At 52.0% G+C, this 15,316-nt stretch overlaps 1 protein-coding gene and 1 long non-coding RNA gene across 11 annotated transcripts in view; one reads left to right on the top strand and one right to left on the bottom strand.

Annotated features, from left to right (window-relative positions):
- BACE2 (beta-site APP-cleaving enzyme 2) overlaps window positions 1-7,895 on the bottom strand; it is a 119,476-nt gene extending 111,581 nt beyond the window's left edge. For all 5 annotated transcript variants that reach the window (XM_021071005.1, XM_021071006.1, XM_021071004.1 and 2 more), the window contains exon 1: window positions 7,448-7,895. In XM_021071005.1, coding sequence (XP_020926664.1) covers window positions 7,448-7,747 — 300 coding nt within the window. In that variant the 5' untranslated portion in view covers window positions 7,748-7,895. The remainder of the gene's footprint in view (window positions 1-7,447) is intronic.
- On the top strand, window positions 8,306-14,433 carry LOC110256492. Of its 6 annotated transcripts, none has more exons than XR_002338080.1 (5): window positions 8,306-8,439; window positions 9,582-9,692; window positions 10,112-10,191; window positions 10,816-10,978; window positions 11,408-14,433. It is a non-coding gene; the product is annotated as an uncharacterized LOC110256492 (long non-coding RNA). The 6 variants fall into 6 exon arrangements; XR_002338079.1 differs by having other exon boundaries at window positions 10,070-10,191; XR_002338078.1 differs by having other exon boundaries at window positions 8,318-8,439; window positions 9,582-10,191; window positions 11,408-13,881; window positions 14,074-14,433.

The raw sequence follows: 15,316 nt of genomic DNA, 5'->3' as shown, positions 1-15,316 counted from the left end.
GCACGAGGCCGTCCTCAGGGAGGCTGGGTTATAAATCCCCCTCCAGGACCTGCCTTGGGCTCGTGTGAACCGGAGGGAGAGGCTCCCCACCGGCCTTTACGGCTCCAGGAACGATGAAGCCTGCCCAGGGCATCCCCCTCCACAGGCAGGCAATCCTCTTCATCTTCCCAAAACGGCTGGGCTGAGACTGTGTTTTAGGTACAGGTATATGGTATTCCGTGTAATAAGGCTGAAACATCCGACCTGAGACCTGTTCAATGTAGCAAGCATCGGCTCAAACACATACCTGTTGGTTTTGTCTTTTTAGGGCTGCACCTGCAGCATGTGGAAGTTCCCAGGCTAAGGGTCAAATTGGGGCGGCAGCTTGGGGCCTAGACCACAGCCATGCCAACACCAGATCCGAGCTGCATCCACAACCTACACTGCAGCTTATGGCCACACCAGATCCTTAACCTACAGATCAAGACCGGGGATTGAACCCGCATCCTCATGGATACTAGTCGGATTCTTAACTGGTTGAGCCACAACAGGAACTCCCACACCTGCTAGTTTTGTTTCTTTAACATGGTGATGCAGGCAATCCAAGAATCTCTTACCTCTTTGAGAATTCCCAGAGCCAAAAAGCAACCATTTTTTATTGAGTAGCCACAGGCAAAAAAAATCAGATAGTCCATCTATAGGCCAGGGGAGGAGCAAGGAGAGTCACGTGACCGCCAATTCAAGCTGTGTCACACACAGACTCCGCAGCCTAGGAAAGCAGCCCAGGACGTGGGACATGCCCCCTTACTCACAACCCAGCCGTCGAAGGGGAGGCACAGGGCTCAGAGGTCCAGGTGGCCATCCACCTGCCTCCCAGGTGTGGTCTGTCTTCCGGTGGTATCCGTTGTCGCTAACAAACAATGGGGCCCAGTGTCAACCTCTAGCCCGGGTTAGGCGAGCAGAACAGAGCGAGTGCAAGGAGGCATCTGTGACAGGTGGCAGTGGAGCCAAGGGGAAGCAGAAAGCCCATTGCTGGTCCTAAAAGGAGGCTCTCTGAGGTGCAAGGGAGACGTGCCTTGTTCTCTTCCCACACCCACCTCTGCTGCCCTCTGCTCGTCAGCAGTCACCACCCCACCCTCGGCTCAGGCGGACTCTGAATCCAGGACCATTCAGCATCAGAGACATGCTTCCCACACACTGTGAAGAGGGGAAAATGCAGTCTCACAATTCCTTTCCTGGGGTCCGACAGGGCCTACCACGCAGGAGAAGTCACTCAAGCCACTGTCACTGAAGCCAATGGCTTGCCTTGACCTTCCCTTTTGGTTTTCGTTGGAACGGGGTCAGCGATCATTCTAGGGGGAGTCGGGAGGCCCATAGGTCAGGCTGCCTACCGACAGCAGAGGGGGTCGGGCAGGGGTCAAGAAACAGCCGGGATGCTGGAGGGGAAAAGGAGTGTATTTCCCATCAAACAGATTCCCTTGAAAAAAGGTGACATGTCTTACAGGGTCTTTAAACGATGAAATGCACGCTTTCCACATGAGTATCTGTGACTCATAGTGTTTAAATACTAGCCATCTGAGTTCATCTAAGTGGGCTTTTCCCAGGTTACACAATAATTCCAGCCATTCTAGAAGTAAGGCAACAGGACAAGAGACACTTTAAAAATGTAAGTAAGTGACTTACACTCTCATGAGGAAACTGACACAGAAATACAGAAAGTAACCCCAAATCCTCCCCTCCCCGCCTCCCGCCCTGAGCCCCGGCACACTATCTTGTCACAGGCTCCATGTCAGCACACCACCAAAAGCACCAAATGAAAATGACACTTGAATGCCAAATTAAAATTATCAGCAATTAAGAGTTCCTGATGTGGCTCAGAGGGTTAAGAACCTGACATAGTGTCTGGGAGGACTGGGGTTCAATCCCCGGCCTTGCTGCAAGCTGCTGCAGATCACAGATGCAGCTCAGATCCCGTGTGGCTGTGGCTGTGGCTGTGGTCGAGGCCGGCTGCTGCAGCTCTGATTTGACCCCTAGGCCGGAACTGTCATATGCCTCAGGTGTGGCTTTAAAAAAGAAGAAAAAAAAACTATCGGCAATTAAAGGATGGGATAGAATAAAGGAAAAAAAAAATCCACAGAATGGTAAACCGAGAGTGGACTTGTTGCGGGTTACACTGTGTGCCCCCAAAGAGCTGGGTGAATCCCTAAACCCCGGGTCCCATCTTGATGGACGTAATCAAACTCCAATGAGATCAGGCTGGATCAGGATCCGATCCAATCACTGGTATCCTCATAAGAGGCAGCAAATTTGGACCCAGACACACAGGGTGGGGGAGGGGGAATGTTCCGTGAAGACAGAGGCTGAGGTTGGAGGGACGCAGCCAAGAGCCAAGGAAGCTGGAAGAGGCAGGAAGGACCCTCTCCGAGAGCCCTGGGAGGAAGTGCAGCCCTGAGAACACCTTGACCTTGGACTCCTGGCTTCCAGAACTGTGGGATGGTGCATTTCTATTGTTTTAAGCCTCCTAGTTTGTGGATCCTTAAAACTTAATAGATCATCAACACGTGAGAAAGGGAGCCTGGGAATCTGCCACCTGCCCACCATCGAAGTCACATGTGTCACGGCCCTGGCACCCAGCACCCTGCAGTGGGTCCAAGACGCGTCCCACTACCCCCGAGTCATACACAGGTAAATGAAGATTTTTTTTTTTATTCTCTTCCAGCTGCACCCGCAGCATATGGAAGTTCCTGGGCAAGGGGTTGAATCAGAGCCGCAGCTGAGGCCCATTCCACACCTTGCAGCAATGCCAGATCCTAAACACTGGTGAGGCCAGGGATCGAACCTGCATCGTTAGGACACTATGTCAGGTTCTTAACCTGCTGAGCCACAAAGGGAACTCCAAAGGTGGTTCTTTTTAAAAAAGTCACTGGAGTTGCTGCTGTGGTGCAGTGGGTTAAGGATCTGACTGCAGCAACTTGGATGCCTACAGATGTGTGAGTTCGATCTTCAGTCCAGTAAAGGGTCCAGTAATGCTACAGCTGTGGTGTAGGTTGAAGTTGAGGCTTGGATTCAATCCTTGGCCGAGCCACTGCCGTATGCCTTGAGTGTGGCCATTAAAACGCAATGCAATGCAATACAATACAGTGCAATACAACACAATACAATGCAACACAATACAATGTCCCTGCAGCTCAAACAGCAGCATGCAGAGCAGTGACGAGCTCAGGCTGTGGACCAGGATAAGCCAGCAGGGCCACTCACCAGCATGACCTGAGACCAATGACTTGGCGTCTCTGAGCCTTAGTTTCCCCATCTGCAAGCCAGGTCAAATAATAGGGCTGTGGTGAAGAAAAAATGAGGTGTTCTGGGCAAAAAGCTTGGCATGGTGCCTGGCTCCTAATAAGCCTGAAATCAAGGTTAGCTATTAAGACCCAGTTGTCAATGATTTCGCAGACTCTGAGTCTCCAAGTTGTTTGGAGCGGATCCCTGGGCCTTTGATGTGGAATTCTTGCTCCAAAGCTCAGGAACGGCACCTTTTCCCCCAAGGAGCTGGTGGGAACCCAGCTGGGACTTTCTGGCTGTTTTCATCCCAGTAATCCACTCCTTCTTCGTGGAAGACTGTTTATGATCTCACTTTGTTCCATCAAATTCCTTCTTGCTGGCCTTTTTTCAGCCTCCTCCGCAGTGAGCTTACTATAATTTGGGGGAGGCTGGATGGCTTACTCTGAAAAAGACAACCTTTGAAACTGTATATGACGGATACATATTTTCAATCCAAAGTCTTCCAGATACTTGTGTACTAAGAAGCTGATGAGCCCATGTGCCATGATTAAAATGCAAGTCCCAGGAATCGTGGTCCAGCGGAAACGAATCCGACTCGGAACCATGAGGTTGCGGGTTCGATCCCTGGCCTCGCTCAGTGGGTTAAGGCTCCCGAGTTGCTGTGAACTGTGGGGTAGGTCGCAGACGCGGCTCAGATCCAGTGTTGCTGTGGCTGTGGTGTAGGCTGGCGGCTACAGCTCCGATTCGACTGCTAGCCTGGGAACCTTCATATGCCATGGGGGTGGCCCTAAAAAGCAAAAAAAAAAAAGCAAGTCTCACATAATTTGTTAACCCTTTACATTCAAATGTTTGAATATGCAAAGCATCTTGCTGTCTGTTTCACCCATATTAGTGGAGATGACAGAAAACCTTCCCACAGAAACCCTAAAAGCCTTTTGGAAGCCATTACAAGGGATATAGCCACAGACCTTTGGCTTCTGCAGTTGGATTGACTGTGTTAGCATGAACGTCTTTTTTTTTTAAATAATGGAAATTGCTGTAATTATAATCACTTTAGAACACCCTTATTATTATTAATAAGACCAAATTACATGGTTCAAGCAGATGCTGGCTCTGTGCTGTTAGAAAAAAGTCACGCAATGGTACCAAAGCCCCAGCACTCATCTCCATGCCAACATGGGGCTGCTCACAAATGGGCGTCTGGGCAGACGCCTGTAATGTCTTGAAAAGTGTCAGGCAGAATGAGAACCCTCGTTCTTGATTAAAGCATTCAGGGCACAGGCACATTTTCGACAGCTGCCTTTCCCGGGGGAGAGCGGGAACTGTGGGGCTCTGATTCCTGTTGAATCTTCTCTCGCCTTCTCTCCCATGCAGGCCTGGATCCAACTATTCCTGATGCCGAGCCTTGAGCATTGCCCTGAAGGAAGGGGAAGAAGAGAGGGATGGTGGGGACTGGGAGAGTTCACTTTTGGTCACATGTTAAAGTTTCTAACTCCTGGGGGGGTGGTGGTTACAGCTCAAGGATCTCTAGCTGAAAACTGGAGGCCAAAAGATAAAGATAAGGAGTCTAGAGGGAGGAAGGAAAGGGAGCGGGCATCTCCCAGTTCTTGAGAACCTGGGTCCTGGAGTCCAGCTGCCTGGGGTCCACCTCTGGCGTTTTCCTTTTTTTCTTGTTCTGTTGTCCTGGGAAAGTCATTGATTGAACCTCTCCACGTTTCAGCTGTCCCACCCCCTAAATGGGAGTAAGAACGTGGGGCCATTTCAAGGATTTTCAGGGAGCCTGCCCCCCTTGCTATTAGGACTGTGAATTTGGGAACAATTCCTGGTTCTCTACTGCTTGAAACTACAATCCCATTTTTCTCTCCCCTAAGCAAGTTTTATTTTAGGCTCCAGAGGATCAGCACAGAACATATGCCTGACTCTTGGCCATTAATAAATAGAGCAGGAAAATTTAACTTCAAGTTCAGAAGTCACCACCCAGCTGCCCCCTCTTGCCGGCTGCAAACACCCAGCTGGTGGTCAGAGTCAGTGCAGGAGGACACAGGCAAGAAGTAAATCTTGATTCGCTTGTCACTAATACCTAAGAGTTTACAGTAGGCGCTTGGAAAGCATGTACATGGATCCTGCTATAAAGCAGCTTATTACTAAATCAGGCCAAGAAGAAGGCACGGAATATTTCATTTCCTGTCAAATGTAAAAATTAAATCTGGATTGTTAAAAACAGCTTCCCTGGAAACATGCTAATGTTTAACTGAGAACTAACCTTGAATGAACTGCTTCCATGGCCAAGGTAAAGATAGCAGCATACGATACGCAGTGCATTCCTGTTGATTCATTAAACAATCATTTTAAAGTAAAGGTCATTAAACTAATTAATAAGGACAAACTATTATTGAGGAAAGCTTTTTTTTTTTTTTTTTTTTGAGCGCCTAAGAGAGATTTTTCTTTTATGGCCATGCCAGCGGCATGCAGAAATTCATAGGCCAGGGACTGAACCTGAGCCAGAACAGTGCCAATGCCAGGTCCTTAACCCACTGAGCCACCAGGGAACTCCCTCCTTTTCTCCCCCTTCTTCCTGATGCTCTTTTCCTTTTCCCTCTGCTCTAGGAGGAGACAGGCATCAGGACCCAAACTGCCCAAATGTACTTTTCTCTAGTAGAGAATCCCCTTCCACTCAAAAATCAAGGAGCTTTTCTTCCATCAAGGCACACATTTCCCAAGTGGAGAATGACTGAAGGCCCGTTCTGGAAGGATTATCCTGAGGCCACACAAAAAGACGTTCATCCTCAGTATCTCATGAATCTTGTGAACAGCAACATAAGCGAGGTTCTCACCACCAGCGCGTGTTCTCACGTGGTGGCTGTTACCAGTCCCAGCGTCTTGTGGTCAAGTTAAGCTTCCTCAGCTGACTTCCTCCCCCCCTTCCCCAGCCACCATCCACCCTAGATGCCAAAGACAGCACTTAGATGAAGGGCAACTAGAACCAAAGTTTTGAGCCGAGTTCCTTTCTGAAGGCTTTTCTTTCCTCAACTAATTAAACAAGTAGAGAAGTTACTCAGTCGAGTTTCTTTTTTTAAACGGATTAGCATGTCTTTCCTCTTAAGAAAGTCTTGAATAATTAGAATTACACCAAAGTCATGGGTATATGCTATTTATGGGGGAATCATAGCTGAACTAAAACCGACATGACAATGTTAAAAATAAAAATAAAGTCTCTGCAGACAGCATAGTCAATTGATAAGAAAAACCTGACTTCAAGTCACACTTTGATTCGGGAGTCTGGAAGGAAGAGGCCCAAAGCCACGGCTGAGATTTTGCTTTTCTAAAGATCACCGAGCCTGGGCACCTTTGGGTCTTGCTGCAGAAACTGCCACTGCTGAAACTCTGGATACGAGAGCTGCTTGATTTTATTATTTTGTCATTGGGAGACCGCTTGGTCCCCAGAAACCTAACTCAGCCCATATTTTTCCCCAGTGCCTTCCCTGCATTTAACACATTCCACACGCGCGTGTAGACTCTTTGATCCGTGCAGAGGAGCCGGGCAGCCGGGCCAGCCCAGAGGAAGCCGACAAGCCAACTCCGAGAGGAAAGTAGCACCGCCAGGGAAACGAGGCTCCCTCCGCGGGCAGCGAGCAAGCCTCCTTGGACAGGGTTGCTTTCAGCTGAGCTGAAGCCTGAATCCCTTTCAAAGGGTACTGCGCCTTTGGAGGCCGTCCACGAGGCTCCAAAGCGATGAGACAGCATGGGGGTGGGGGTGGGGGGTGGAATATTAACGCAAAGGGATTTCCCACCAGGAACCACAGCATCGCGTCCAGGCCCCACCGCACCATCTCCTCGCCGAAAGGAGGTGTCGCTCGCCAGAAGGACATCCCGTTAGAGGCAAGTTACAGGTCTCTCGCCGCCCTGCCACTCGGCGAGGAGAGCGAACAAGTTCTGAAGCACTTGCACACACCCCTGGCTGCGCCCCGGGCAGGGCTGCCACCGCTCCGCGTCCCGAGTGCGCGCGCCCCGGCTCCCAGCCCGACGGAGTTCCTCTGCGTCCCCAAGATCTGCTCTCCCGAGACAGCCACTGCTTTGGGGGCGACGGGAAGCTACGCGGAGACACAGCTGGGCGCCCCCGGGAGCCCCGAAAAGCCCGCGGCAGCAGGGCGCAGGGTCCGAGCGGGCGAGCGAGCGCGTAGCGACCTACCTTCTGCGGAGGGGTCCCGATCAGCATCTCCAGGTAGTAGCCGCGGCCGGAGTCCCCCTGCAGGTTATCCACCATGGCCAAGAAGTTGGCAGCTCCCCCGGCGGGCTCCAGGGCGAGCGCCAGGCCGTCGGCGCGGGGTTCGGCTGGGGGTCCGGGCCCAGGGGTGGGCGCAGCCCCGCGGCTGGTGGTGGAGGCCACCCGGAGAGGCAGCGTGAAGGGCGCCGGGGCCAAAGCCGGGGCCGCGCGCAGGAGCCACTGGGCCAACAGCGGCAGCAGCAGCGCCCTGAGCAGCGCGCCCATGCCCGCGGCGGGGCCCGGGGGGCGCGCGCGGCCGGGCCCGTCCCGTCCGGCGACAGGGGCTCAGCGACTCGGCGGCGCGCGGGGCTGCGGGGAAGGGCTGAGCGTGCGGCGGGGCGGGAGGCAGCAGCAGCGGCGGCGGCGGCGGCGGCGGCAGCGGATGGGAGGAGGACTGGGGAGGAGGCGCGGCGGGAGGAGGAGGAGGAGGAGGCGCCGGAGCCGCCCCAGCCCGCGCCAAGTTAAGCAAGTTGGTCGCCGCTGCCCCCTCTGGCGGGCGGCGGCTGCCCCGCAGGGGCCGGGCCCCTCCCCCACGGCCAAGGTCAAAGCAAGGCGCGGGGTCCGCCGGGGTCCTCCCAGACCTGCCCTGAACACCCTCGCTCGTCTCGGGCCGCGCCTCTTCCCCGGGAAACTCGAGTCCCCAATTTCCTCGGAACGCGCCCCGGCGGCCACGGCCAACGGATGTGACGAGGCTCATCTGATACCAGGGGGGAAAGTTTCGGGAACCCTTAAAGGGGCAGCGAGAGCCTGAATTGGCCCCCTGGCCCCGAGCGCCCTGGTGCCCTGCCGGGGTTCCCTGGCCCCACAGGGGCGGGGGCTGCCAGCGGGTCACGTGGGGGTCAGAGAGAAGAGGAGGGAATCGAAAAAAAGCCGCGAGCATCTCAAGGAGTCAAAGAGTCTGCGCCTCCGCTTGCCAAGTATGTCCCTGCAGCCCTTCAGCCCTCCAGGGTCCTGCGGCTTCTCAGGGCATTTTCTGGGCGCTGCCCACCCGGTCCACCCCCGTTCCTGCCCATTCTCCATGTCCACTTCGGGGGGCCCGGAGCGATTTTCAAAGAGGTCGGAGTGGCGCTGGGAGAGTCCAGGGTTGGGAGAGCCAGGCGAGGGCGGAGAGCTTTGGCGACTTCTCCCTAGAACTCGTGGGGGGAGACGAGGGGCTTGGCTGCCGTGGCTCTCTCAGCCTCGCGTCTCCCTTTGTGCCCACCGTTTGAGGCTGGGGAGGTGGCACTCGCAACTGGCCTGGAGCTTGGGCATCTCGACACCCCCACCCCCTCCGCGCCCCGCCGCTCGCCCGTAATGCAGATGCGAGGCTGCCTGCAGCTGCGCCTTCACCTGCCCCAGAACTCCCTCTGTCCGCTCAGCAAGTTACAGTCAGGCATCCACAGTCTGGGCCGCTGAATCTACAGCGCAGCATCCATCCCTTGGCTTCCCGCTTCCCCCAAGCTCTCCGCGGATTATCCAATTAATACTTGTTTAGCCACAGACACCGAGACTCAGAGCGCATTCAGGGATGCAGGCAATGAAGGTTATTTTATTTGGGATGCTAAACGCAGGGGGGACCATTACACCAGCTAAAGTACATCGATTTCAAGTGAAACAGGGAGGAGAAAAATCTTTTTACCTCCTCCAGCTGAATTATGTTGGCCGTTCAAACAAACAAACAAGCCCATCTTCAAACAGTGGGGAGGCTGGAGCAAAACTTCCCTCCTCGCTGCAGTTTCCAGGTGCTTTTACTCAAGATTTGATTTTTATTCCTGTCTTCCTTATTTGAGAATCAGGTCTGTGGCTCTGCAAGGGACCCTTATGCCAGAGCTCTTTCCTGTGCTGATTTTTCAGATGACTTTAACCGTAAATCACATGTCCCCCAAACTATATCCCAACTTCACCAAGTCCCCAGCCACACAAAGAAAGGCCTAGTTGGGTCCCGTGATGTAACCTAAGTTGATATTCCTCATAAATCTACATAGTTATTCCAGCGCGATTACATTCATATATTCACATTTCCAATTCAAGGTTGTAGAAGAAGTGTAATTTTAAAAAAACGATTATTTATACTCTTCAGTGTCCAGTCTTGAGGGTTCAAGAAGACATTCGGACGGCTCTCAGTAGAACGTAATCTTCTAAAGAGCACATGCAGTTTATTAAGGACAATGCCATCGTGGCCACGTGACTTGTAAGTGCAACATTCGAGACGTTTGCTGTAATAATTAAACACCACAAGAGAACTTTTTAAAAACTCGAGTCTAATTAAGGTTTGTCCTTCAGGAAAAAGGTGACTCCATCTCTAATGTGAGTATTCATGAGCTTTTCATTTTAAGAGGGCTAGTTTGTGGGTAAACAGATGCCTGAAGAGACGGTCACAGGAGGAGCTCATGCAGTTTTAATAGATGGCAGTGCTGCGGCATCAGAAAATGATGCCGGCTGGAGTGACAGCGTCTGATGACTGTACCCTTGGTCGGCTCTGTTTTTATGAATGGTCTTAGGGTTCTCCCTTCCTGCCCAGGTCGGTGATGCTGGCTGGATTTGGGAACCCATCATTTTATCTTCCAGGTGACAGTCCTCTCATGGGGTGGCATCCGTTTTCTCCCTTAGCATCCTCTAAATGCTTCTCCAAGAAGCCACCTCCCACAGGGCTCGTGCAGTGAGGAAGGAGGAAGTGAGGAAGGGAGGAGGTGAGCCCCTCCTGCTCCGTAGCACCCCCAACATCCGCCTCTCTCTGGCCCAGGCTCCTTTACTGCTCCCATAGCTTCCCCCCCTCCCCCTGACCCCTCCCTCCCCTGACTTCTTCCTCCCCCCTCCCCTTCATTCTCTTCTTCCTCCCCCCCTCACCTCCCCCTCCTCCCCTTTCTCCCCGAAGCCTGGGGGGCCTCCATTTCAGCCACACACTTCCTCGGTCCACTCAGGAAAACCAAAGCCCTACAGTGATGGGCCCTCCCTCCTTGCGAAGAGCAAACCCCATCACTCTCCTGTCCCTGGACCACAGAAGCTGGGGTGAGGGTCTCACCCTCCAGCCCAAGGAGCTACCCAGGGGTCCTTTCCAGGAATACCTGGCACTTGGCCAGAAAGATTGTCACCCACATGCAGGTTGCTGCTCCACGGCCCTTACTGCCAGCTCTGGGTTCCTTTTGTTACAGGCTTCAAGTCCCCTTCGAGAAGATGAACCCCCAAAGCCTCAGGCCACGTCTCCTTGCAATGCTGCTTCCCCCACCTTGACCCGCCTGGGCTGCTCACTCCCTGCTGGGAGAGGTACGTGGCCCAGGCCTCACCCGCCCCTGCGTCACCTGTTCTCCATGCAGATAAGGCCTCCTGCCCATGACCAATCTGAGCATCACGCTGGGTCTCCACCCTGGTCGCACCGTGGGTCCTGGAGACCATTGCAAGTGAGCCGGGCCCTCTGGGAACCTGCAAGCCTCTGACTCCTCTCTCCCTCTCTGAAAGTGTGCTTTCGCCTTGATAAAGGTATAAAGCATCTGCAGTTCCCGTGCTTTGCCTTGGTGAGACGGGGAGATGGGGAGACAGGGATCGAGCGAGGAATCTGTGATGTATCATTTTAACACCAGCAGTTCGCGGATTTTTTAATCTCAAGTCCGCTTTACACTCTTTAAAATTGAGGACCCCAAAGAGCTTTTGTTTATGAGGTCATTTCTATTAATAGTCACCCAATTAGAAAGTAGAACTGAGAAAGTTGAACAATATGTAGTCATTCATGGGAAAATAACAATAATAAACCCGTGACGCAGCACCCCTAAGTAACGTTTTAATGAAAACTAACTTTACTTTTCCAAACCTGAGAAGAATGGCGTTATTTTACATTTTTGCACTTTTTGGCAAATCTCTCTCTGGCTTAGGAGAAGGCATCTGGGTTCTCTTATGTGCTTCTTCATTCAGTCTTCTAGGAAGCATCTGGAAGATTCTGTCCAGCAAGCAGGAGAGAAGGAGTGTGAACAAGGCAAATAACATTTTCCTATTATTAAAAGAGCTAATGGAGGAGTTCCCGTTGTGGCTCAGCAGATGAAGAACTTGACTAGGATCCACGAGGATGTGGGTTTGATCCCTGGCTTCACTCGGAGGGTGAAGGGTCAGGCATTGCCGAAATAGGCTGCAGATGTGGCTCAGATCTGGTGTTGCCCTGGCTGTGGCATAGGCCTGAGCTGTAGCTCCAATACTGCCCCGACCCCAGCCTGGCAACTTCCATATGCTGCAGCTGAGGCTGTAAAATAAAATAAATAATAATAATAAAAAAAGCTAAATGACCCCTCTGATCTGAAAGGCTGAAAGGGTGTGACTGTACGTTGAGAGCTTCTGTTTTGCACTGTCTTTCTTTGGTTTCTATGTTTGCATCTTCAGTTATTTTCAACACCTAATGAATCCTTTGTACCTGGCACTGTGTCAGCAGCTGGGAGGAAAAAGCAAAACAGGAGCTAATCCTTATGTTTGCAGACTAGATGCAGGAGGCCTTTGCTCTATTCTAGCGCCCTTGAGACTTAGCAGGAGGGGAGCACCAGCCCTCTGCAGCCCAGAGGAAGCTTCTGGCTTTACCTCTTCATTCTACATTTTCCACCTGCCCCTCTGCTGCCACGGCCTTGCCCCCCCATCCCAACTGCCCCCCCAACTCACTCTTCACCTGCAGTTCTCCACCCACCCATCAAAGGCTCTGGCCCTGTGGGCAGTTCTCCCTCCTGAGCCCTGCCCACCCCCTCGGCAGCATCCCCCCCAGGGTCTTTATCTCTGCCCGGTTTTCAAGCCTGGCTTCTCACTAGAATCACCAGGCCATCCTGCCTATGCCTCTTCCTGGGAGGAGCCCATTCAGCTGCTTTGGGGCAGCAACCCCGGAATTGCCATTTCTGGAAGCTTCCAGGTGACTCTGGAATTTGAGCCTGGGAGCACTGAGATAAAATGTCAGACTGAAGAGGGCCGGTGGCCTCATCATCTTGAATTGGTTTGGAAATTTCAGTATGCATTCCTGAGGGCTTTCGTATTGAAAACACTATTCCTTCCTGTGTTGACTGGAAAAACCTAGAAACCAGGAGCATTCCTACTGCCAGAATTAGGGTTTCCACATACCCTTTCCCTCCACACCAGGGCTCTTTGGAGAAGAGTGATTCTAGGCTTGGAGCAGCAACTGAACAAGATAAGCCTGGGACATCTTGTCATCTCAGAGAGCAAGGATGTTGTCATACCCCCCAGGTCCTGTCGAGAGCTGGCACAGAGATGCAACATCATTAAAAGCAGTCATTGCAGTGGCTCCGAACCCTCCAATTATGGTGAAACCTATTCGTTCATCATGTTCTTTTTAAAAAGTACATTGGTTATCTTTGAAGAATGTTAAGGAACCCAGCTCATTTTTTGGAAAACCTGGCAGAGGAAGGAAAAGAATCCAGCATTTATTATCTTGACTTTCTTGTACAAACCATTTCTCAGTAGAAGCAAATAATTGATGAAGGGAAATTTCTCTTTATGGAAGTTATCGCAGCTAATAAATGAAGGAATGATGAAATTAGACAGTTGCCATTTCACAGCCCCTAATGAGTGGACGGATCCGGGCTGATAAAACCCCACACAGCATTCTGTGTTCCCGATGGAAGGCCGCAGTGCTACCTGTGAAAGGGTCTTGCCCAAACCTCAAACCTGAATCCCATGGTCTCTACACCACAGCTTGGCACACCCCTTCCTGGGGACCAGACCTGGCCTGCTGCCTGTTGTTGTAAAGAAAGCTTTGTTGAAACACAACTATACCTGTTTGCTTAAATCATTGCAACAGAGACTGTCTGGCCCTTAACACCTAAAGTGCTTAATGCCCAGCCCTTTATAGACAGAGTCTGCCAACCCTGCCCTTGATCGCAAGCATCCCAAGACTCTTCTCCATCCACTGCAGTTTTGGGACCTGATTTAGATCCTGATTTGAACAGATTGAAAAAGTGACGTATGAGACAATTAGAGAAACTTGAACACCAGCTGGATGATGCTATGGAATCCTCATTAATATTTTTGATGGAATATGATGTCACGTGTGTGTGCGAGCATGCGTGGGTGTTCCCATCTAGTGGGGCATTTGCTGCCATGTTTAGGAATGAAATGAGGTTTGTTTCAAAGTAATATGGGTTGGTGGGGAAGGGGCCAGGCAGTGTTCTCAGTAAAATATAGACTCCTAGTCGTAACACTATCGGCAGGTGCCAATACCTTTCCCCTTTACAGATGAGCATCGAGACACAGATCCAGAATCCGAGGTCTGATTTCAGATCTTGTGTTCTCCCTCCAGTGGCTTGGGCCACCCCTTTGATGTGCCCTTTCTGTGAAGCTGGGGAGGACCTCCAGGTGGCACCTGCCCGGGAGATCGTACCGACAATGTCCACATCACTCAGGTAACAGACACGTTGGGGCGCCCCTGTCAGATCTCACATCACGGCCGGAGCCACGTGGGCCCATAAGACCAGACAGCCCCTTCCCTCAGGGGCCACAGTGTAGCTGGAGACACACTGAAAATACACTTCTGTCTGGGAGACACCACTCCAGCTTCCTTCTGTTTGCATGATGCTGAGCCCTTCTGTTTTTAGAGAAGTGTCACAAATCCTATCCCACCTTGATCCTCAAGGCGGGAGGTGGAGATGGTGGATGCCTCTGTTTATGAAGGGACATTGACGGACCGGAGCACCGAGCTCTCACCACATCCTGGATGCTCTTGCCTCTAACGTACATCCTCCAGCTTGTTCTCTGACGCTCCGAGGGGGACATGATGTCACGGAGGACAGTGGACGTCAGGTGCCCAGGCCATGGAAGAGGCTGTGCGGCAAAGCGTTGAAGGTCATCCTGAGGTCACTGTGGGTAAATGGCCAACCTGATTTAAACCTGACCCATCCACTGCCCAAGCCTATGTTCATTTTTTTTTTCTTTTTTTTGGCTTTTTTAGGGCTGCACCTGTGGCATATGGAGGTTTCCAGCCTAGGGGTCGAATCGGAGCTGTGGCTGCTGGCCTTTGCCACAGCCACAGCAGCCAGATCCGAGCCACGTCTGCCACCTACACCACAGCTCACGGCAACGCTAGATCCTTAACCCACTGAGCGAGGCCAGGGATGGAACCCGAATCCTCATGGATCCTAGTCAGGTTCATTTCCGCTGAGCCACAACGGGAACCCCCCCCCCCCAAGCCTATGTTCTTCTCCCTAGACCATGTCGCCTTTCTTAAAATGACTAATCCGGCACATCTTGGTCCGAGGGGAGTAAGGGCTTCCTTATGCCAGCGTCCTCTCATGCATTTCAAGCAGGTGGCTCTTACAAACAGCCAAGGAGGCATTCAGGAACACAAGGGTTGGATAAATATGACCCCTGGTATTACATTACACTAGCTGGGTCCCACCTAGGCAGGGCTCTACCGGGAGAGGGGGGCTGCCAACATCTCGGAGTTTTCCGAGTGTTTGCCTACTGCCAACCCTGCTTTTTGAATGAGTGTGGAGGTAACAGCCAAAGGCTCTGAGCCCAGAGACCCGGATCGACTTCTGCCACAGATGGTTGGAACGTCCCCGGGCAGCTCTCTTCTGTTCTCTGAGCCTTGGCTTCCTTAAGTGCATGTGTACTGCCTTCTTCCAGGGGCGAGTTCTCAGAGTCAGCATGAGTGTGCTCCCTGGAGTTGGGCATCAGTACAGTTTGTTTACCTGCTTTGGGAAGCTCCTTGTTAGGATTACATTATATTCCATTGCCCATCAATTCTATTTGTTCACATTTATTTTATTATTTTGTTTTATTTTATTTTTATTTTTAGGGCCACACTCATGGCATATGGAGGTTCCCAGGCTAGAGATC

This window comes from Sus scrofa, chromosome 13 (genome assembly GCF_000003025.6).
Source record: "Sus scrofa isolate TJ Tabasco breed Duroc chromosome 13, Sscrofa11.1, whole genome shotgun sequence".
NCBI classification, from domain to species: domain Eukaryota; kingdom Metazoa; phylum Chordata; class Mammalia; order Artiodactyla; family Suidae; genus Sus; species Sus scrofa.
Note: the sequence above shows the minus strand (reverse complement) of the source record. Positions and strands in the feature narration are given on the sequence as shown.